Raw genomic sequence first — 22,164 nt, 5'->3', positions numbered from 1 at the left:
AAGAATTTTCTGTGAGAGAACTTTTATTGTGAGTACTTCATCGCGACACTCGTAAGCAAGCAGCATTTAACGACAGCTTATGTCATCATGGCCGTAGAAATAACGACATAATGGCACGCACAAGTACCGTGCAGCATTTGCTTAATGAAATATATTGCTCAAAGAAGTGTGGAAAAAATATGTCCTTAAGTAGGAAGGGTGCACTGGACCAGGTTTTGAACATGGCTAACAAACTTTTCCAAGCAGGCGGTTACTCAGTCAAAGGCACCTGAGCCAAATGTAAATTTTTTACAAACCGAGAGAAGCCAAATGTTACGGTGAAAAGTTGGTAGCCCCCCTTGCAGCACCTATTTTTAATCCTCGTAAAATGCATAAAATATTATATGTTAAACTAAAATATTTACGTTGAATAAGAACGTAAAAATGTGCAAAACCGTTCACTTACTCATGCTGCTTTCTCATTTGCGGTGCCGTCAAATGGGGTGACGTTCTTAAAGGGACCATTCAGACAAAAACACAAGTTTGGTTCATTCGGAAGATTACCTTGTTGGACTCACACTGACGCCACTTTTAACGTAAACTTCGCTCAAATAAGCTATATAATGAGGAAAAAAGGGAATGGCCATGCGATCTGCTAGCTTATTTCTCACAACAGAACCTGTGGTGTCATATGCCCAGCCATGCGATTGATTGGTTGAGGCTGGCTAAAGAAAACGCAAATTAGGCAGGGCTTACAAGGTTGCCGAATGAGCTATTTGTGCTTAAATTTAGGGCACATTATTTTTATAGCAGTAAGAATTGTGGGGTGAACAATTAAAGTTATGAACTCTTGAACATCATAGCAGTTAGTACGGCACTTTGCTGACTGAAACTGCCCAACACAGCTGTCGGATGCGTTGGACTTGTCTGACACAACACTGACCAACTGACATTAACGGCATGGTCACTTACATGACCAGGTTTGTCCAGTCATAGCTTACATTTCAGGGAACGATTAGTAGGAGCCGTAATAAAAATACTGCAGGTATAGAAGCCCGGCCGGAAGCAAAGTGTGAACACGGGCATTTCAGCGGTACTGCAGCGTCATCTCTGAGAGTGGGCAATAAACAAGACAACCAAACGGCCATCTGTGAGATGGTAGCAGCCCTGGTCAGCAGGCTATCTGTTGTTTTAAGGCCCTGCTCTGGAATTATCATTGTCGACGTCGCGAAAACACACGATTTAGCGAGAGAAGTGAAATTTTGGCTTAAAAAGTGTAATTTCTCAGACAATTTAACATTGTTTGCTGCCGGACAGGCGCTGAGGGCACTATGAAACACTGAATCTTTCAAATAAAACAAACTTGTACTTTGTCTGCATGGCCCCTTTAAAAAAGGAACAGCCTAGCACACGATGGGCCCAGCTGAGCGCATCTTAGCATGCACTTAGCTTCAACCTGTGTCAACTTGGCTCTCTCATATGGCGCTGATGCACAGAAAAGTCAATACTCACGCGTGCTAGTTAAAGATTTGGGAACGTGTACATGTATCATCTCCTCATTGTGAGCTGGTTCCGTCAGCGCTGGTGCTTTAGTTAAGGGGGCAGTTGGGTCTTTGGGGTCGAAAAAAGCGTTTTCTGAAAAATGGCATTTTTGGCCTTCACGACCATTTTTCTATCAGTCTGTAAATTTCTTCATCAAAAGGAACCATATTTTGTTGTTATTATATTATAATAGCATTTTAAAGTGCACTCTACAGCTGAGTTAGCGCAGATTTCGATGGTGAAACGGCACTTTTCTTGCAATGCAAAGCTAGCATTTCGTCCTGAGATATCTCGGCACCCAGAGCAGGTACAACTGTAATTCTTTTTGCGTCTGATACCGAAATGTGTGGAGAATACAATGTTGGAAACAAATTTTTCAAATGGAGGCTTTTGAAAATTATCATTGTGTTCAATTGGCACCACCCGCAAGCCACTCCTGGCAGAGCGCGGGAGAAGCGACGTTCACTGTATTGTAAAACTACCAAAAATAGCTAAATCAAAAATTTTTTTCCTACGTTGTATTCTTTAGTCATTTGTCTGCGTAGCCAGGTGGTAATTTTCCATTCTGTATGGAGTGGTTTTTTTGTAACTGTGACCCAAAATAATGGCAATTAATCATTAATTCGAAATGTAATCAACTTACAAAAAATCTAATGGCAAATTTGAAATCAGCACAGAAAACTCTATAATGCAGTGCAGTTACATGGTAAATAAAAAAATAGCTCTAAGACCAGTCTGCACTGCTGGCATAGCATGCCTGTGTGCTGCTGTATTCACCTGACTTGATGTTTTGTTTTTGAAGGAGTCCTATCATAAACCAGAATAGCACACTCCTTATGAAAATTCTGGTCTATGTTGCTTAAGTGCATGTTGCATCGGGACACAATGGGAGTCTTAGGGAGCTGAGCGTCTGCAGGGCTTTTTATTATCGCAACTTTTCCTCCATTTTCTGAGTGGACTTCTCTAGGAGTTCACATGGATCAAATTGCTACGGGGACTCGTGAAACCAAACTGGTACTAGCAGCCACCTGTACTGTTTGTTGCCAGGAGCAGCTTGCTTGCTTTTACAAATGATTGTTACAGCAATGCAGCAGGCGGATCGCATCGAAATCACCAGTGCTGACAGTATTGACAATATGCAGGCTGACTTATTAGCGCACCCAAAGATTTTTGCCCAGGTGGGGGGGGACATGAAATTTTGACAAATATGAAATATAATGTAATACAGTAATTCTTCGTTTTAATTACCTAAATCGCTTTACTCAAAATATCGCTTTATTCGAAATTTCTTCTGGTCCCAACCCAAATGCATGCATTTTAGGCCGCATTACTCGAAGCGCACGAAGAGCTGGACCCGCTTAGAGCGAAGTGGCGAGCAGAGGCGTCGCCGATCAGCGGTGAACGAGCGGCGAGTCAGGCGGTCAATATGGCGGGTTAACAAGCTGGTGTTTCCTCTGCGATTTCCTCGAGCCGGTCATGCTCGATTTACGCCGTCTGACTTATGACAAAGAGTCCAAATGTGTGGTAGGGTGAATGTATTTTGTTCCCAGACATTGATAAATGGCATGGACGCGACGGTGCGCAAACACTGACACTCGAAGCCTAGAATTAGAATTGTCATCAAGTGCGGGACGCCCAAAAGCTCTTGTTTTGCGAACTTCATGGCTGCACAGCTCGGGAAAAAATTGCCCAGTATTCATGCAAAGCTCCTAGTGCAAAACCGTTCAGTTTTTATGATGACGCTGTGCACCCACAACGAGCGGTTAATTGTTTTTCGAGTTCAACAAACACAACCTCAGATTGGAGCCGTGGAATTTGCAGCGCTTTCCAGCGCGAAACTCTGGTAGCGTTCCGTTCCGCCGTAGCACATAAAATTCTCCTGCAGGAGGAATATAATAGGGGACCTACCTTTACATAACAAAGAAACGCGGAAAGGATTTTTGCCGTTGCCCAAAGCCTCGGACCCAAGTTTGGAAGTAGAAGGGAAGGAAGGGATGATGGGAGACCAGGGTGGGAAGGAAATACGACTAAAGCATTCCTGAATGCCTTCTTTTCTGATGAAGTCAAGCAAAGTTTAAAGCACGTGCAGTTTCCTTGTGACCCTTACCTATTTTTGCAATAATGCAGAAAGAAAAAAAAATTAGTGCTCCTCCACTCTGTGAAAACGGATGACCTGCGAAAAAGAAAACACATTTGTTTGTAATTTATGACTGAGCACACTTCCTAGCTGATTTCCTGAATGGAATTTGGAAAGACGAAAGACCCGAGCTTTATCCAAGCGGACAAACGTAGAGCCGTTTTTTTCAGTCCTGCGCCATGGACATCTTGGTGTTTGTGTAACATGCCCTTACTGGACATGTCATCAGTAAGGGCATGAAACCTATATACCCCCCCTTCCAACCCCCCCCCCCCCCCCCCCCCCCCCCCCCGCAACCTTCTTCCACTCGCAACCTGTGCACGCATGAACCGGCAACCGGTCATGAGCGAGTGCTTAGAAGTGAAAGACACTGTTGAACATGTCGCCCTGAAAGCCCTTTAAGCTGAACAAGTGGTATTGGCCCTTTGTCGGCGTTCCGAGCGGGCGAGTTGCTGTTTATCCGGGAAGTCAAATAAGAATTCCTGAAAAAGTGATAGACTTGCACTGGAATTTTGTTGATATATCTTTAGAATTGTAGTGGAATAGAAGCGTATGTTACAGGAAAAAGGCAACTTATTGTCTTTTTAAAGTGGCAGTGGAGTCATGCTTTCAAAAGTAACTGCCAAAAAAGCATAATACCCTAGAAAATATCAGCAGGGTTCTCCAGCACGTTGGAAGCGGCGATGTTTGAAAAGTGGAACATCATAGGCTATGCTTATGACCTATGTTAGGGCTATATGACTTGTTTCACAAATTCAGGAGCGCATGTTTTACTGTGCTTTGGAATTTCACTTACGATAGCTTTTTCATGTAATGAGCAACCTTATGTTGCTTTGCACGTTTGCTTAAGTGAGCAAAACCTACCTTCAAGGTTATTTGTTTGGTTTTTATATACATAATTTCTCCTTGTTGCTTGCAGAGCCTCAGAAGAAAATTCACCGGAAACATAAGGTCAGTGTAGCAGCAACAACCTTTCTTCTTTAACATGATGCTTTGAGTGAACTGTGATTCTGCTGTCAGAGCGAAAGCATGTTTTCGGCAGGAAAACAGCAGGCCTTCATTCCTGCATGGTGTCATATATGGATTTCTAAAAGAGCGCCTTGCAGAATTTTTTGCGCATTTATGCTTATTTCACTGTGTATGTAATTTTCCTAGTCACGCGTGGCTTTTTTAAGCATACTGTACTTTTTGCAAGGTATGCCAACACTTCGGTTGCAGCCAACTTTGCCTGTCACTGCACAAAATCACAGGCTGTGGTAACGTGCCAAGTCGTAATTAGGCGTGCCTACTCCGAATGATATGAATATACTTTTTATCGTCACTACTTTAACAAATTGTGCTTCAAATAATCTGTTCATTCTGAGGAGGATGCACTTGTTGTGCAGCAGTTGTAAATAGAATTGAGGGGTTGAACCTGGATGTTGGTTGTTGAAGAAAACTTGCTGTGAAGCTGCTGTGAAAGCAGCACAACTACCTATTGAGGTTTAGGCTGGCTAAATTGGCATGTGTACCAAAGAAAAGAAAATCCTGGGCCATCTTCACTAACTTGAAACCTGGGTAGGTGCGAAGCATGCAGTGTATAAGTGTATTCTTGGCGCCTTGGCGTTTTTGCCAATGGAGATGAAATTGTTGGGAGGTAGAGGTGTACAGCTTTGCTGTAAAAGTCTCTCTTCTCTTTGAAGCACGAAGCTCTCTAGCACGAGACGTAAAGGAGTGTCCCGGTGCTTTTTTAGGTACGTGTTACAAAGCGCTCCAGTGCGAGGCGTAAATGACTTCGCCGGTGTTTCAGTACTTTGACTACATGAGACGGTGATTATTATGACAATGACAGGAGTCGCCAACAGCCCCAGCCCCCAAGGGGCTTTGCCCCTAAACATTTCTAGGTGGCATACTAATGCATGTTTTTTCTGTTGCATCTGCAGGTCACCTGTTGTGAGAAGAGACAGCCAAGCTGAAGTGGTTATCAAGGGTTGGCTTTACAAACTTGAAGGAGCAACGATCAAGCAATGGAAGAAACGATGGTGCATCCTCTCAGAGTACTGCCTCTTCTATTACAAAGGTTTGTGTGTACCGGCATCTCACCGTTGTGGGGTGCTATCAAACTCTAAAGTGATCCCTCGGTGGCTCAGTGGCTAAGGCGTTGTGCTGCTGAGCACGAGGTTGCGGGTTCGATTCCCGGCCGCGGCGGCTGCTTTTCTGATGGAGGCGAAAAGCAAAAACGCCAGTGTGTACGACATTTCAGCGCACGTTAAAGATCCCCAGGTGGTCAAAATTAATCCGGAGCCCTCCACTATGGCGCGCCTCATGGCCTGCGTTGCATCGACGCTTTAAACCCTACAATCAATCTAAAGTGATCCAGAAAAAGCTGTTATAATGGCTATTATCTAGCATGACCGTAACAGTACTGGTCAGGTCGAGTATTGTCCGAAGTAGTCGACTGTTAGGCGTGTAGTTTTTAGCTTCTGGGTTTGGAGGAAGGATGACTAACCATCCTGGACTTGTACAAGTGTTGGGGCAAACTCCCAAGTCTTGTCTCTTTGTTCTGGCAGTGGTATTGTTTGGATAAATGTTGGAGCTGGGGGCAGTGTACTTAAAGGGGCCCTGAAAGGCGTTTTGAGCACACTAAATGAACTAGCGCAATCGTTAGATTGGGTTGTCAACGTCATCTGTGCCAAGTATTGGTCTTTTACGCGCAGCGGAAAGCTCACACTTTTGTTGCAAAGTTTGGCGCTTTTTTCTCACCCTTCCCTTCGTGTTTTTGGACGCCGCCATCTTCACAAGTCTACATCATCAATTCCCAGATGTTCGTCATAAGCTAGACATCCTGCTATTGGGCGGCTTTTTCACGCACTTCCGGCAAAGAGATGAGTCGTCTGCTCAGCGTCGGCTCACCGGCTTATCTGCCAGCGGAGTGCCGGAGTGCTTGGACATTTTATGACAAGCGAAACAAGTGTAAACAAACGCTTAAGTTTCATATGAATACAACGATGCAGAAGGCAGAGCTTAGAAAAGCCTACAGCAAATTTTCCCCTTCAGCAAAGGTGCCAAATGTTGTTATAAAGTTTTAAGAATTCAGAATGGCAACCTTGACAGTGCCTTCTCATACCAGACGTCACGAAGTCAGGAGAGACGCAAGCTTCTTGTAACTAAAAATCCCTTCCTAACAAGAGAGAAGCACAAAAGCTTTCCAACATCAAAACTGCATCAAAAGGGAGTCAAAACCTTCGCTAAAAGTGTATATCCACCGTCGCTGAAAGTGCTTCCAATTGATTGCCAAACTTTCCAAGACCTAAATTGCAAACGAAGAATGAACCCATACTAGGATTTTTCGCATGCTAAGTAAACGCATGTACGAATGATCTAAATGTATGCCGATACGGGGTTTATGAGATAAAGGTATACGTGGTACTCCTTTATGGTCAATGTGTGTATTGTCTTATCGAGAGCCATTCCTTTATCGCTATTTTCAAGTAACTATTCTGACATAATGGAAGCCAGGTTTCATGCACGCGTCGTGTGTCCAGAGATCTTATCAGAGCTTTTCAGTCTACCAACCAATCTATTGGTCCCACTAAGAAAGTTCCTGCTTTAAAAGTTTATTGTAAGCAGTAGAGCGAACATGAGCTCGGCAACGAGTTATCCAAAGAACAAACATCGAAGGAGCAGCCAATGGAATGACGAGCGTAGTCACTAGTCAGCGAGTGAACCGAATGCTGTGTTGTTTGGTATGCATGCATTTTTTCTTTGAGCAAAGTCCATTCCAGAGACACCCTGTTGGATCGAGAATTGTCAGTCAAATCAGAATGAGCAAGGCGAGTGAAGGGCCTGTTACACTCTTTCTGTCTCAGGAAAGATTGCCAGAGGTCGCTTCAAGCAAGAAGCAACGAGCGGACGTCGTGCTTTCACTTTAGGATGAGATAGCCAGCGTAGCTAAGCACTCGAAACGAAATGTGAACACAATGTGCTTCGTGGCAGTGTAAATAGTTTTAGAAAGTCTTGGAAAAAATGCTTTCTGCGAAACAGTGCACACATCTGAAATTCCATGTGCTTTATAAGTGAAGGCAACTTCGACAAAGCTGAAGTGTTATATCAGAAGTCACAGCATCTTTCTTCTTTTATTATTTTTTTTCCTGGGGAATTTAAGTGGCCTGGGGGTTGTGAGACACCCAGCTGCTTTGTGCAGGCTTGTTTAATCCCAGGCTTTGCAGACTTTTTGAAGGCCGCAAAATTAGAAGGTGTCTATTTTCTTGCTACATGCTAAAAAGGAACTGCCGAAAGTTGAAACTAGGCCACAAGAACACCTTTTATGATGGTACTATCGTATGAAGTTGCAGCTTTCTCCTTTGCTCCAGTTGAAATATTAAGGGGTTGCAATCACAGCGAGCGTCTATTATCTGCATTAGCGCCAGGGGTGGCGTCAGCCGTCCAAGGTTTATCATATTCTCAACATGCGCAAACGTTTCAACTTCCTTTCAGGTCCCGAAGAAGAAAAATGCCTGGGCTCCATCCTGCTGCCAAGCTACAAGATCAGACCATGCACTGCCGACGACAAGGTTTCACTGAAGCACTCGTTTGTGGTACGCGTTGTATCCCACTCGTTGAAGTCATTCCTTTGCGATATTCCATTCGCAGATAGGTACAAGCCCAGCGCTTCTGTTGCGCTTCTAAACCTGGCTCATGTGCCAAATGTACTTTGCGCTAGTGCAGTCTCATCTTCATTACTGTCTTTTAGTATGGGGAAGCACGACGGCAACTAATCTAAACAGACTTCTAGTACTACAAAAAAGAGCTCTTCGCTGCATTGAGAATGTACCTAGTACGCACCACTCTGCCCCGTTATTTTTGCAGCACGGTATTCTCACAATACATCAGTTGTTTGACCTTGGGCTTAGTCTTTATATTCGTAGGGAAATATCAAAGAACTCATTATTTTTAGAGCAATATATACCAGTGAATGTGCATTACGATCTTCGCCCGAGTTGTTTTAGGACGCCAATGATCCGAACAAACTATGGTATGCAAACATTAGACCACCAAATTCCCACCTATCTAAATAAGCACCCCGCTGTTGTAGAATTTCTGCAACACACCACATCTTGGCTCGCGCTAAAGAAAAAAATTAAACATTACTTAAAGGGAAGCTGAAGCGCTTTCCAAAAAAATTGAGTTAGATTAACAGTTATGTTGTTTCTTGCGCGCTGATTCCTAATATCACATTGAAATTTATCGTACATGAGTCCAAGTGGCATTTATCTTGCAAAAAGCGCGGCCCCGTTTGAAAGACGCGCGCTTTTAGTCTTTTGACGCCCCTGATTGGTTGCGCCCGTCGTGACGTCAAAGGAGGACACCCTTCGGCCGCGCGGGTTGTCGGAAGCATTGCGAACGATCGCACGGTTGCCTTTGCGGCAATTTAGCTTGCAGTTTAATTTTCGCACATGACTGGAAGTTTGTTTTATAATTTCCCGTGCTGTTGGTTCAATTATCTTGGAGCTTAAATTTGCTTTACACGACAGAGAACCCCAAAGCAGTGACTGTGACGTCGACTAGTGGGTTCCATCAAAATATTTTTGAATTAGGCTACCAGCATAATGGGATTGTATACCTTATGTTAATATTAGGTACTGCCTTAACTGTTTCTTATTATACACAAAACCATTTATGCCGAAGATTAATGGGCGTTTTATAAACAATCTACCAGCGAAAAGCCCGTACGTGCACTGCGCGAAAAAATAGCGTTTATGCGCTGTAAACGTATATGCGAGACACATCTTGGGGGTACACGCATGAACAAACAAGCAGACTCTGCTTCCGCATTTCCTTTGCTCGTTATCGCCCACCCCAGCCCCGTTACTTATCCCCGTACACAGACCCACACGTGCGCGCCATTTCGGCAGCGGCGCTACGGCGCCTCCGCGATTGCTAGCTGCACTTCGATGAGTGGCGTCTTACTGCTTCACATGCATTTATTCTGAAAACACTGCAGCATACTAGTGGCTGCTCAGCATTATTGGCTTAGTAGGGCTTGATTTTCGCTTGTGCGTTGCGCATTCTGCTACAATATTACGGCCACCTCGTTATAATTAACAGACCAGTCGGACAAGGCAGTTACGTTGTAGTTACGTTACTTTAGGTAACAATCACCAAACGTTTGTGATAATGAATCGTTGGCTTGTTTCAGCATTTCTAGATTTAAGCTTACCGCGCTAGTCGGACACAGGCCGTATATTTACTCTTCGCTCCTAATTTTTTTAGTATCATCATATATATCACCGACTATCACTGGAGCACACTTGAGGTTCAGTGACACCAAGTGCTTGCCAGGTTATAATATGCAACCACACGGAATCTTGGGCAAAAAATTAGGCCCCCGCAGTCAACACAAATTATGGCACGGTGGTGGTTCGGAGTGGTGTTTTTTTTTTTTTAATTCCAGACTAACATCACCTTATCGTGACATGTATACTTGCAAAATAAGTAATCTGGTTGTCTTGGTTCTTTTACTTTGTAGAAATACTGTTTACCTCTTAGCCGGGAGAGAACTTCTATCAGGATTGGCCCTTTGTTTTAGTTTCACCAAAAAATTGTTTTTTTGAACACTGTCCTGAGCCCATAGGGAAGAAAACCGACGCGTTTAACGAAACAAGTATTTCCTGAACAAATGTGACTTGGTTTCTAGAATGGAACGAAACAACCCCGGCCAAAGTACAGCAGTATTCCCCATCCTTCCTAAATCTAGAATCTTATGTGAACATTCACGTCCGTCGCATCAAAAAAAAAAAAAAAGAAACCGCATTGGAGCGGTTTACAAAGTATTTAACGTAGTGTAGTATATTCTCTGTCATCAAGCACAGCCACCTCGGCTGTCGCTTCCGTAAGTTATCAAACATCCCGGCGTGGCATTATTCTGCTTAGGAATACGGCATGATAACGTATGCCTCGTTTGGTGTTCGTGCATACTTTTTGAACACGAAAATTGTACAAATGAGTGCTATCAACCACAACAACAACAAGAATCATTCACAAGGAAACACGGCGAAAAGAGCATAGCCGAGGCGGCCGATCCGGCCGGAAGTCCAGGTATGACGTTTTTCAGCCGGTTTTCACCCGCGCTCTTCGGTCTTCTGGCATCGCGCGGCGAGATGGGGGCGGGGCATCGGGCCACTTTTGTTTGCTCATTGCGCCGCTTCTATTGCATGTATTGCGAAAATATTTCGTACACATGAACTATTCAATGTGTACTTGCTGCTAGTCAACTTTTCTTTGAATTCTAAAACCGCTTCACTTTCCCTTTAATGTATGGAATTCTGTAGCGCTACTCCGTGTAGTTTGTATAGCGCTACTCTGTGTAGTTTGTTATAATTTTTGTTGTGCACCTGTTTTGCTTACTTCTATATTACTTTTGATAAACATATAATTTTGGTTTTTTCTATATTTTATTTGAATTAAGTGTGGAATTGTGTAGCCTTACGCTGTGTAGTTTGTAATTATTTGTGTTGTGCGCCTATTGTAATTGCTACAATATTATTACAAAAAATGTATAATCTTGTTTTTTCTACATCACCTTTGTATAGCTAGTTGTGTTTTGTTTCTACCGTTGCTGTGCAATGTTGCAATGTTACATGTCCGGGGTTGATGGCCGCCGTCAGGCAAAAAGTTAATCTGCCTTTTGCCTCTCCTCCCGAGACATGGTTTGTTTAAATAAATAAATTGAATTGAATTGAATTGAAAAACATGTTGATCTGCCATGCATTGCCTCTAGACTGACCTAACAGATACAAAACTGCAATTATTTGCAAGAAGAATGCGTAGAATTGAGCTAAAGGAACATTACAGAGTAACAAGAAAATTAAGGGCCTCTGGAAAAAAGTTAGCATAGCATTGCTGGGGTCTGAACCCAGGCCGTTTGCTCTAAAACCCACAATCGTACCCCGAGGCCACTGAGGCCAAAGGACAGAGTTCTTTTAGCAGTTGTTCAAAAGAATAGGAGTGTTCCAAGCGAACCAGTAGATAGATGGTGCTGGGTGTGCAGAGGAAGTGTTGGCTTGCACCTATCTGGGAACGGAATCTCGCTACTTCTTTCATGTTCTTTTATGACGTTTTAGTGCTACTCCTCGCAGAAAAAAAGTTTCATGCGGTTGTTTTTATTTTGTTCTTCTTTCCAGGCCGAACATCAGAACACAAAGACGTACTACTTTGCTGCCGAGAACAACTCCGGCATGTGCCAGTGGATGAACGCCATGTCTCTCGCTTCTCTCGTGCAGAAAGACACCGACCGCACGTAAGGCGCCCTTGAGTGCCTTCTCTTTCGAATAATACTTTTGGCGAGTGTTCAACTGCGTTCTGGCATCTGTGTATAAGTGCACTACACAATGACAAATGAAAACGAGTAAAGCGATTCCTCACGCTTAAATCGCCACTGTTGCGAACGTGAATCTCATACATGTGTTCGTATTGTATTGCACGAGTCTTAACTGCCTAGCATGCTATCGTGCTATTGAGGAGGTAAGACTCGAAATCGAGTATCCATGCATGCATGTGCACGTGCAGGAAAAATGGTGCCACTGCTTTAGCCTTTTCTTCTATGCCTTTTAATACAGTAGTACACAGGCTCTGTGGTGGTATTGTATCCACAATTTGTCTCTGTCAGCTGATGATTGAAACAAACAAACAAAAAAAAGCCAGGCGACCTTTGCAGATGGAGTTAGCTCTGAAACACAAATGCATGGAATGTTTTTGTCCTGGTGTAACGCAGGTCGTTTGGGAATTTGTTTCAATAGTACGTATGGGGTTTATTTGTTGTCTGGAGAAACTAAAAAAACAGAAAGAAGACAGTGAAGTAGCTAAGTAAATGCACTTTCCAGTGTGAATAATTGGAAGAGACGGTGCGACAAGCTTGCTGTTTTATTTTTTGCAGTGAGCACTTGCATCTTGTGAGAATGGGGTCGAGCAGTTGCTAAGCTATGTTGCTGATGCCAAGAGAGTGTTGTTGCCAAGAGACAGCATATGTTATGAGAAAGCGGTTTTCTTTCCTCCAATTCGCATCACAGAAATGATGCTGACTATTTTTGTCATCTTTTTGCACGTGAAACAAAACTAGTAACTGGTGGTCGTGAAGTGCATGTGTAAAAATAAAAAGGGGGGAAAAAGGCCGACAATAATAAACGGTGAAAAGTTTCGTTTGCTAATATTTGGCGATTCAGAAAAGAGTGGCTGGTTTTCTGACTGACACGTGTAGAACCGACCCCTCGTATCAACACAGTGCTATCGACTCAATATTTCTATTGAGAGGCAGTCATGTTTACTGGTGCAACTTGCAACTGTCTGTATTTGGTTTATGCAAATTCCTCGCGGGGTTCAGCATACTTTGAACAATAGATATAGGGCAAATGAAGGAAAAGAGACACACGAGAAGACCAGCCATTTGTTCTTCTATTAAAGGGACGGGTGACCAATTTTTGTCGAGTATATGTTCTCTATCCCAAATGAAAGGGCATCCCTTAAAACACCTTGCAGCAAAATGGTTTTGCTGATAACGCCCTAGAACTTTTTGACTGGAAATTTTTATACCTACAAGCCGTACTGTCCTCCCAAAAATAATGCTGGCAACGATGACATACAGTAGCGCGGCAACATACTTTTGTTTGTATTTGGGATGAAAAGCGGTATTTAAAAAACTTGTCCCCAGCTAAAAAAAATTGTGAATTGCAGGCTTTCCTATTTCTTTGTGTTCTTTTTAATCGCCAGTCTATTTTGCGCGACGGCACCACCTGTTGAGATGGACGATAGGTAGAATGGTGGCTTCATGCTGTGAAGGTCGGCAGTTCGATTCTCCCCAGGCGCATCCTTTTTTTTTTTAAGCTGCTGTTGGCATTTTTGGAAACTGAAAATGAATAATTCGGCAGAAGAAATGCCCCTGACGCAGTCAGAATCGTCAAAGCTCCTTCACTGGGTCTGTTTACTGAACGCTGCCGTTGACTCTGGGCATGGAGGTTCAGTTAGCCACACTGAGAGCAGCCCAGCGGCGGCGGGCGATGGGGTTTGAAATTTTCAAAAGAATGCTTAAAAATACGTATGCAATTTAAACTTGTGCAAATACTTATGTTAAAAGGTTTTCAATAAGCGATTGAAAGTTTCAGTAGCTGCAAGGTTTGCAGGTCATGTGACCAGGACACATATTCTAGTGTCAAGTTTCTGAACTACAAACCACCACCCTTTCAGATTTCGGGAAGTTTAGTACCAAATTAAAATTATTTCTGCCAATTTGTTATAAATCGCCTGTGGTTGCTCGACTATATAAAACGCTGGCTTTCACATGAGCTAGAGAACATGTATGCAACAGAAATCAGTGGTCTGTCCCTTTAACCGATTATAGTGTTGTAGACCCAGTCAAGCCCAACATTTGCTTTGTCTGTTCACCCATCTGTCCAAAAAATAATGCTGGTACTACTAACTTCCTTGTATTGTGGAGTGGGTATCCTCACTAGTGAGTCTGAGTCTTTGGTCGTGCTGTTGGCTATATTTTATGCATCACAAAAACCTTGTATGGGTGTAAGGTGGGGGGGAGTAGTTTTTATTAGATTCATTAAAAGCAGAGTAATAGGACGTGCTTGGAAATGTAGACGCGCACAGTGGCGCGCTGTAGTAGAGCTGCCGTACCACACGTATCTGCTTCAAGAAAACTGGGAGGGAAATTGTGGCGTAGTTCTGTCTTGTTGTTGTTTTTATGCGACAACAAGAAGAGTTTGGCATCATGTAGAAGCACCAGCTGCTCTTTCTCACATTATTTCATAAAAAATAACGTAGAGAGGAGTTGTTCACAAAATGTGCATGTTGTACACAAAAACTATAAGCAAAAGCAATTTGCCCCTGACATACATGACTATGCACGTTAAGTCCAACCAAGGGTGCAGGGCAAGGTTATAGAAAAACAAGTGCACGGCACAAATATCCACAGAATACGTACTGAACACAGTACACACTGCCTACACCGTGCCAAATCTGCACATTCGAAATTGCCATTTTGGCTATGAAGAGCCTAGAATATCGCATGAATCTAAGAAAAGCCTGAGGGCTGAGGAGTGAATAGTGCGACGATAGACGACAAACAGGAAACAAGCACACAGACAAAGCGCTACGTTTACGAGCGCTCTGTTCATGTGCGCACTTCCTGTCCATCATCTTTGATGATGGCACCATTTTCTTCTCAGCAATGCTGTAAATTAGCCCAACAATGCACTATAGTAGCTAGCCTCAAGGCAGCAATTGAACTCGGTCGCAGGCGCGGTGTTGGCCATGGGCCAATCAGTTTTTGAGAATGACTCCCACTGTTTGTTCTTTCTGTTTTTGCAGCCACCAGGCAATGCCGCCTCGCGGCGCACCGCAACCTGGTAGTGCCCAGGGTTTCCCTCCTGACTACCCGTTCCCACAACACGCCGCGCCACAACGCCACCACCCACAACACCACCCGCAGCGCCCCTCGGACGAGTCCTTCGAAGTGGAGGCCTACTCCGGCGCGGCAGCCGAGAGCAGCTACCTGAGCAGCGGCGAGCAGTACCCGTGCTCGTACACCCGCAGCCCTATCTACGACCAGCGCCTCCCACCACCCGCTGCCCCACGGCAACGCCCGTGCCACCCCGTGTACGCAAACGCACCCCCAAAGCCCCTCCGACACGGCGCCGTGTCTCCAAACGCAGCTGACGGAGCGGTTTCGCCCAGCGGCGCTTATGACGGCTACTACGAGGGCTACGACTTTTATGGACCCCAGGAACCACTGCCAGCCTACGCGGGGCGGCCCGTATCCGCTCACTACGGCGACCACGCGGCGAGCCAGCTGATGAGGCCGCGCTCGGCCGACTTTCTCGAGCGAGACGATGACGGAGGCGAGGACGGCGAGCTTTACTTCCGGAAGCGGAGTGCGCCGGCCGTGGCTGCCAAGCCACGCCCTAAGTCGAGCATGGCGCACTGCGACTGGGAAGACGAGGAAGATGCGCGGGAGTGGCGGGGACATCACGAGCAAGGGCAGCAGCAGCAGCAGTGGAGGTCTCGCACCATGGAGACAGTGGCGCAGGGGAGCACGTTTCACGACCAGCCGCGGTTGGCGGGAGCCTTGTCGGCTAAGACGGTGGCTGCGAGCGAGGAGACAGCGCAGAGCAAGAAGGCAGCTCACGTGAGTTTTCTTGGAGGGGGAACAACATTGGGAAGGAGCTTGTGTGTGGGAACAGAGAGGACTATATCTGCTTATTCCACTGAACTTTTATACTTTGACAGTATTTCAATAGTGTGATACAAGCTTCGCTTTTTCGAAAATTCGCTTTTACCGGTGTACATTACCAAGTTGTTACTGTTGCCACTCATTTGGGCTTGGGAGGGGGTTGTGCTGTGAGGCTAGAGAAGGCTTCTTGCTAATCAAATGTTTTTTTTTCATTTTGGTGCGAAATTTTATCCCAAATAACCTAGTAGATTGCTCAAAAGGGGAGAAAAAAAATTATGAAAAGGGCCATCAATTGTTGCTGAGCAAGTTATTCAGTGAAAGCTTCGACCGACATGCCTTTATCAAATGCTTATGTACCTTTTCTTGTTGCTTAATGTGGTGTTGACACTATTTGATAAGTTCCTTCACCTCTTTATAGCAGATTTTTCTCGCGATATGTCATTTGCAATTGTTCCTCCCTATACCTCGGCAAAACTGATCGCCACTCACTCACACTCACATAGAAAAATGTATTTTTCCTCACTCACTCACTCTACTCACGCTCACCGTTTGAGTAGTTTTTTCCCTGTTCTCAAGAACAATCAAGGAAGATTTTTAATTAGGCTGGGAACTAATCACCTCATCAGAACTAATTGGATATTTGAAATCAGCTAAAAAAAAACTGGACAAGCCCGTGAAGTTTCATCAAAATTGCTTGGAAAGCAAAAAAAAAGTTTCTAAGACGAGTGGGCCCCCTTAAAGGGACACTGAAGTGAATTTGTCAAGCTCCCGTTTTTGCTTGCACTGCGTAGACTGGCTCAAATTAGCACACTTTTCATCGTTTATCCGGTTGACAAATCGGTAATTATTTTACAAAGCGCGAAAGAAGAAAAACTACCATGCGCGGTTTGCGGCGGCCGCACCAACTAAGGCTGTGACGTTGGGAGGAGGGGCGCCGTGATTGGACGATGCCCAAGGTTAGCAATCACACAAGTTTTGGTTTCGGTTCTGTAAAACATAACCAATGGCGTTGTTGGATGGGCATTCTCAATATCTCAGTAATCATCGTACCGCGCTTCTGCCATGTTGTCGGCTGTAAAATGCACAAGATAAGCCTCCCAGGACGGCTTGTAGTCGTAGCATTCACTAGCCGAGACCTACTCAGTGCATGAACGCCCTCCGCGTACCCGCAGACGCCCAAATGTCATGCGCTTTTCCCCCATATTTGGAGCTTGCCTCCCTCATGCCTGTATCGTAAAAAGCGTGTTCGCACCAGGCCAAGGGTCTGTTCATTCTGGCCTGTGCCCACTGCCTGCAAGCAGTCGGTGCTTATGGCAACAGCACGCCAACCAGAACTCGCTAGCGCGCCAGTGCCAGCCTGCGCGCGTTTTGTGAACTAGTTCGTGTAGCCATGAACGTTGCGGCCCAAAAAAAGGTGAACTCAATATAGAAAACATCGGCGGAAAACAAAAAAGGTAACTTACAAAAAAAAAAAAGCACGTACCCGCGGGGATTCGAACTCGTGAACTTGCAAAACATTTGCGGTGACACACCCAGCGCCCCAGACCGCTAGACTACGGAGCGGGACGCGCATGCTTTGCTAATATAGGGTATATATTGTACAACCGGTTTACACTTTTATTTAGTTTTGGCATTTCAAGCAGCTTAGGTGACTATTTGTTGTACTGCGATCGTGCAGTAAGCGTCGCCCGAGTTTCCACAGTAGCTCACGTCTAGCAATTGCATTTCGTAGACGGAAAAGCGTTCGCAGATGCGTAGTCGTGCTGCTGACCGCTGTGCTTGTTCGCCCAGCGCAAAAAAGTGCTTCCCGCGCCCTAGTTTTACGCTGTACGGTAAAAATATCAGTTGATTTTATTTCCTTAGTACCTATATTGACTTCGCTGACTCTTCTCCCGCCTTCAAGAGGCCTTCTATTTTCCTACTGGCGTACCAGTCAGCGAAGGGTCGCATGTGCGCTTGTGAAGCGCGCTTGTGTGAAGCGACCTTGACTTGGAGCTAGATACAGTGTACAAACAAACCAAGTAAAGAAAGGCACATTCTTCCATTCACAAACGTGTCCTGGCTTCGTTTCAACTAAGCGAACGAATTGCGACCAAGCAATTTTTTTTAACATCCTTGATTGCGACGACCCGCCGGCGGCCGGCGGACGAAACGCTGGGCCGACTGACTCTGTCGGCCGGGGAGCCGTGCAGTAGCGCAGCCGTGGCGTAGCCAATTGCCAGCTCATCCCCTCCTGACGTCACACGAAAACGCCACAGAAAATGGGCGAGCGTAAAGAGAGGAGGACAGCATTTTCGAATGAGTTTTTCTACTAAATAAAATCGCGTAAACGCGCCTAGAGTGGTCGAAACATGGCCTGGGGACTCCGGACTACAATTTGCGCTAGTAATCCCGCAATGTTTACATATCACTTCAGTGTCCCTTTAAAATGTCCAGGGTAGTTATTCTTATATTGGGAGAATCTGAAAAACTACCGAATGCCAAATGGATAAGCAGATCTCGAGATACTGTGGAGACTTGCAGCCACACTAGGGAAATATTCAATTTTGAGCTCATGGCCCTTGAAAGTTGTGGAAACGTTTTTGAGTCTAAATAGATCCAGCAGCATAGCTAGAGGTGTCTTTTCACGTTTCCTTCGTCTGTAGCTTTTCTGTTTTCTCCTATTTCCATTTTCTTGCCTAGTTGGTGTAGCAAGGGCGTCCTCCAGTAGTTCTGAGATGGCATCGGTGTGAGCTTTAGATACCCAGAAATTTCTTTGGTGGCCCTGTAGCAGCCCACATTGTGCCTAAAGTGGCCATGGAAGCAAAATACAGCTTTGTTCCGTTTCAAAGAACGAGCCTTTGGTAACTCTCCCAGCTCCATTCCAGCCACAAAATACGCTTTTTTAACCAGAAAAACGCAAGAAATATTGAAAATGTCTTCAACATTTTGCACCACAGTGATGGAACATGGGCTGGACTGATGTATATTTATCAAAGCATTAATAAAGTAAAGCATGATTATGGGTGTTTTAACTGCACGTTCACGTTCAAGTAATACGATCCAATGAAACTGAGGCCTCACTGCAATCGCCCAGTTTTTTTTCTTTTTTTTTAATCTGAATTATTTGTTTGAAGTTCACGATATTGATATTCTTATCAGGACCAAGCAGCCAAACTTGTACAGTCGAATCTCGTTAATTCGAACTCGTAGGGGCCCGAAAATTTGTTCGAAATAAAAAAAGTTTGAAGTGACGAAAGGTTTTTAAATACAGTGGAATCTCGGTGATACGAATTCGGTTGATACGAATTTCGTTGTGATACGAATTTTCAAAATTCCCCGGCCAAAATGCATTGTACGCAATGTAAAAAAATTCGGATGATCCGTTCGCATTTATCACCCGGTGCGGGTGATACGAACACGCGAGCCGCGAGCAGATGACTGCGGCGTGGACGGGAGGCGGGAGTGTTTGTGCGGCCGTGTGGCCTTGGTCGCACGCAGCCACAAAATCATTAGGCGTGAACTGCATGGAGCGTTTTCTGCTCACGAAAACGCGCCGCGCACGCCACAGGCGCGCTGACGCCACCGCGAATACCACCCGCATGCGGCGCGCGGCGCGGCAAGCCGCGGCAACATGGCGGCGTCAACGGCCGCGAAGTAGGGCGGGTGGCTCGACCGACCGCTTCTGACCGCTCTTTAAAGAACAAAAGAAGTTGCTTATGAAGTAAGGGAGCTGATGAGTCCGAAAACGACACTGTAAAGCATCGTCCGCGCGGCTAGGGAAAGCGCCTATCAAATATCCGCCACCGTGGTAAGCCTAAACATCTCCGGCGGAGCCAGCGGGCTGTCCGGAGCGCTTTCAAACTGCCGCCATGAAGAGCGTGCCTCCCCGTTGGCGCAAGTCGGCAGGCTCCTCCCACTGCCGCGCGCGTCATTTTAAGGAACGCGCGCGCAAACGCCGACGCGCCCGGATGGCATGCGGTTCAGGCTTGAGTTCGTGTGCGCGCGTCGCGTCGGCGATGAGCGCGCGTTCTTTTGACGCCCGCGCTGACGATTCAGCCCGGCACCCAGGCGCCAGCCTCTGCCTCGGTTACCGCTAACTGCATTGGGAGGAGCCTCACGACTTGCGCCAATAGGGAGACGCGCGCCTCATTGTGATTGCGGCAATTTCGAAGCGCTAGCAGCAGCTGGCTGGGCCACCTCCGCGGTGGATATTTGGCGTAGATGACATTTTATAGTGCTTCTCCCATACTGTCAGCTCCTTTCCCGCATGAGCAATTTAATTTACACATTGAGCTCCGTTTTAACAAAAGGTTAGAAGCGGTTGCTGAAGCTACCTGCACCTCTGAAGCTACGCCATATTGCCGCCGCCTGTCGCATGCGCAGCACATTTCCATTTTTTCTCGTTTTCTGATGATACGAATTTTCGGGTGATACGAATATTTTTTCCACCCCTTGAGATTCGTATGACCGAGATTCCACTGTACGCATAACATTGCCGGGACCGCAGCGTCAGTTCGAATAAGCGAGTTCGATTACTAAGTGAGTTCGAATTAGTGAAATTCGACTGTACAGTGAAACCTTGTTAAACCGTACCTGACGGGGACGCGAAAAAAGCACGCACTAATTGGCACTACGGTTTATCCGAGTGGATTAGGTTAAAAGGAAACCGAGTCAGTGATTCGGCTTAACTACATATTAAAAGAAAGTACGGCTTATGCGGGTGCGGTTTAACAAAATTCCACTGTACTACTTTCATGGCCACTTTAAAGGGGCACTAAATGATGGAAAGAAGTTGGCCTGTATCAATAATTTAAGGTGCCAGGAATCCAAATTCACCATTCTCTCAACTGGCAGTTGTTTTATAAGGCAGAAAATGCCATAAACGTGAAAAGAGGTGCCAATGCCCCGAACGTTTTCGGCTACTACGATTTGTGATGCAAAATATTTGTGCACGGTAAGACGTCATTGGAGAAGCCACTATAAATGTTTTTCCTGAAACAAACAGTTCCGAAGTGGTTCAGCATGTGAAATAAATGTAAATCAGAGCTTGCCGTGAGCTGACGTAATTTAAAAAAACGCAAACTACAGATTTTACGGATTTTCTACGCCGCGAAACAGGCTGCTTCCCTCGCGCTTGTCAGCCATCATGCTTTCAGTTTGGCTTTGGAAAAGCATTAGTGCGCAATTAGAAAAGTCAATAACCTACCATGGTGGACGCCTCAGCTTCTGCAAGCAGTATCTCTGGCAGGAAGCGGCAAAAGGAACAAGACGCACTGCAGGTGGTTAAGCGACCCGCCTAAGCTTTTCTCATTCATTCTCTGCACACGGATGTTGCTATCGGGAAGGCGCGCCCGGTTCGAACTTTATCGCCCGTGAAAGGTTAGGGTACGTACTGCAGGGGGCTATACGACCGAACTGAACTTGTGCTCTTCTGTTCGCTGCAAGCCGCTGTTGATAAATAATCCGTAAATTGTGCGCGCATATCTCTATCTTTGTTATGTTTGGGCTGAGCGGAGCTTCGGCCACGAGGACTACTCGAGACGACTGGAAAACGAGTGTATTTCACGCCAAGTGGGCGCGATGCACGAGAGAAGAGAATATGAGATGGACGTGATCACCAGACGATGTGAGATGGAGGCTCCCGCTTCAGCAACGCCTAGCCGGGCAGCCGCTCTTGCATGATGTTTGAAATGGCACTTGTCGCTGCTTCGTTCACGGCCGGCGTGGTGAAGTCTGGGTGCCGGTGTAGGTGGGCATACAGGCCGCTGGAGTGGTGAAAAGAATTTCTCGTTCAGTTGGTGACAAATATAAAAGTGAAAGCCAGGCTCCTCGGTCAGAGAAATGTTCGCAGTGGTCAGCCATGGCTTGGTGGTGTAAACGCTACCGTTGCCAGCCTGAGAGTGCCTAGCGTCAACCGTTCACACTCTAGACCACACCGTTGCCTCGCTTAAATTTGTGACATGATATCTATGTCACGAAGAAATGGAAGGGAAGCGGGAGAGAAATTCCAGATTTCCTTGCGGATTTCCGAGGAAAGAACACATCATTGCTCGTCAAACGAGAACTGCGAGTGCTACGAAACGTATGATCTTTCAGTTAAAACAAAATTTCATTCAGCCTTTAGTGTCCCTTTAAGCATGGCCTCATGCAGTGCTGTCTCAGCAGCAGTCAGTGACCCATTCTGTGTCTCAGCCCCCAAGCATAGTTGAAGAAGAGTAGCTGAGGAAACATCAAAACTTATCGAAACCACATCCAAAACACTAGTGTGGATCCACCTCTAGGGAGACATAACCAAGGACACGTTGGTCAAATC

At 45.5% G+C, this 22,164-nt stretch overlaps 1 protein-coding gene across 3 annotated transcripts in view; it reads left to right on the top strand.

Annotated features, from left to right (window-relative positions):
• LOC144175025 (uncharacterized) overlaps positions 1 to 22,164 on the top strand; it is a 103,097-nt gene that overhangs the window by 1,729 nt on the left and 79,204 nt on the right. For all 3 annotated transcript variants that reach the window (XM_077704040.1, XM_077704042.1, XM_077704043.1), the window contains exons 3-7: positions 4,578 to 4,609; positions 5,581 to 5,717; positions 8,135 to 8,235; positions 11,821 to 11,936; positions 15,008 to 15,824. In XM_077704040.1, coding sequence (XP_077560166.1) covers positions 4,578 to 4,609; positions 5,581 to 5,717; positions 8,135 to 8,235; positions 11,821 to 11,936; positions 15,008 to 15,824 — 1,203 coding nt within the window. The remainder of the gene's footprint in view (positions 1 to 4,577; positions 4,610 to 5,580; positions 5,718 to 8,134; positions 8,236 to 11,820; positions 11,937 to 15,007; positions 15,825 to 22,164) is intronic.

Source organism: Haemaphysalis longicornis, unplaced genomic scaffold, assembly GCF_048455015.1.
Source record: "Haemaphysalis longicornis isolate Haplotype H1 unplaced genomic scaffold, Haemaphysalis longicornis Haplotype H1 scaffold_3, whole genome shotgun sequence".
NCBI classification, from domain to species: domain Eukaryota; kingdom Metazoa; phylum Arthropoda; class Arachnida; order Ixodida; family Ixodidae; genus Haemaphysalis; species Haemaphysalis longicornis.
Note: the sequence above shows the minus strand (reverse complement) of the source record. Positions and strands in the feature narration are given on the sequence as shown.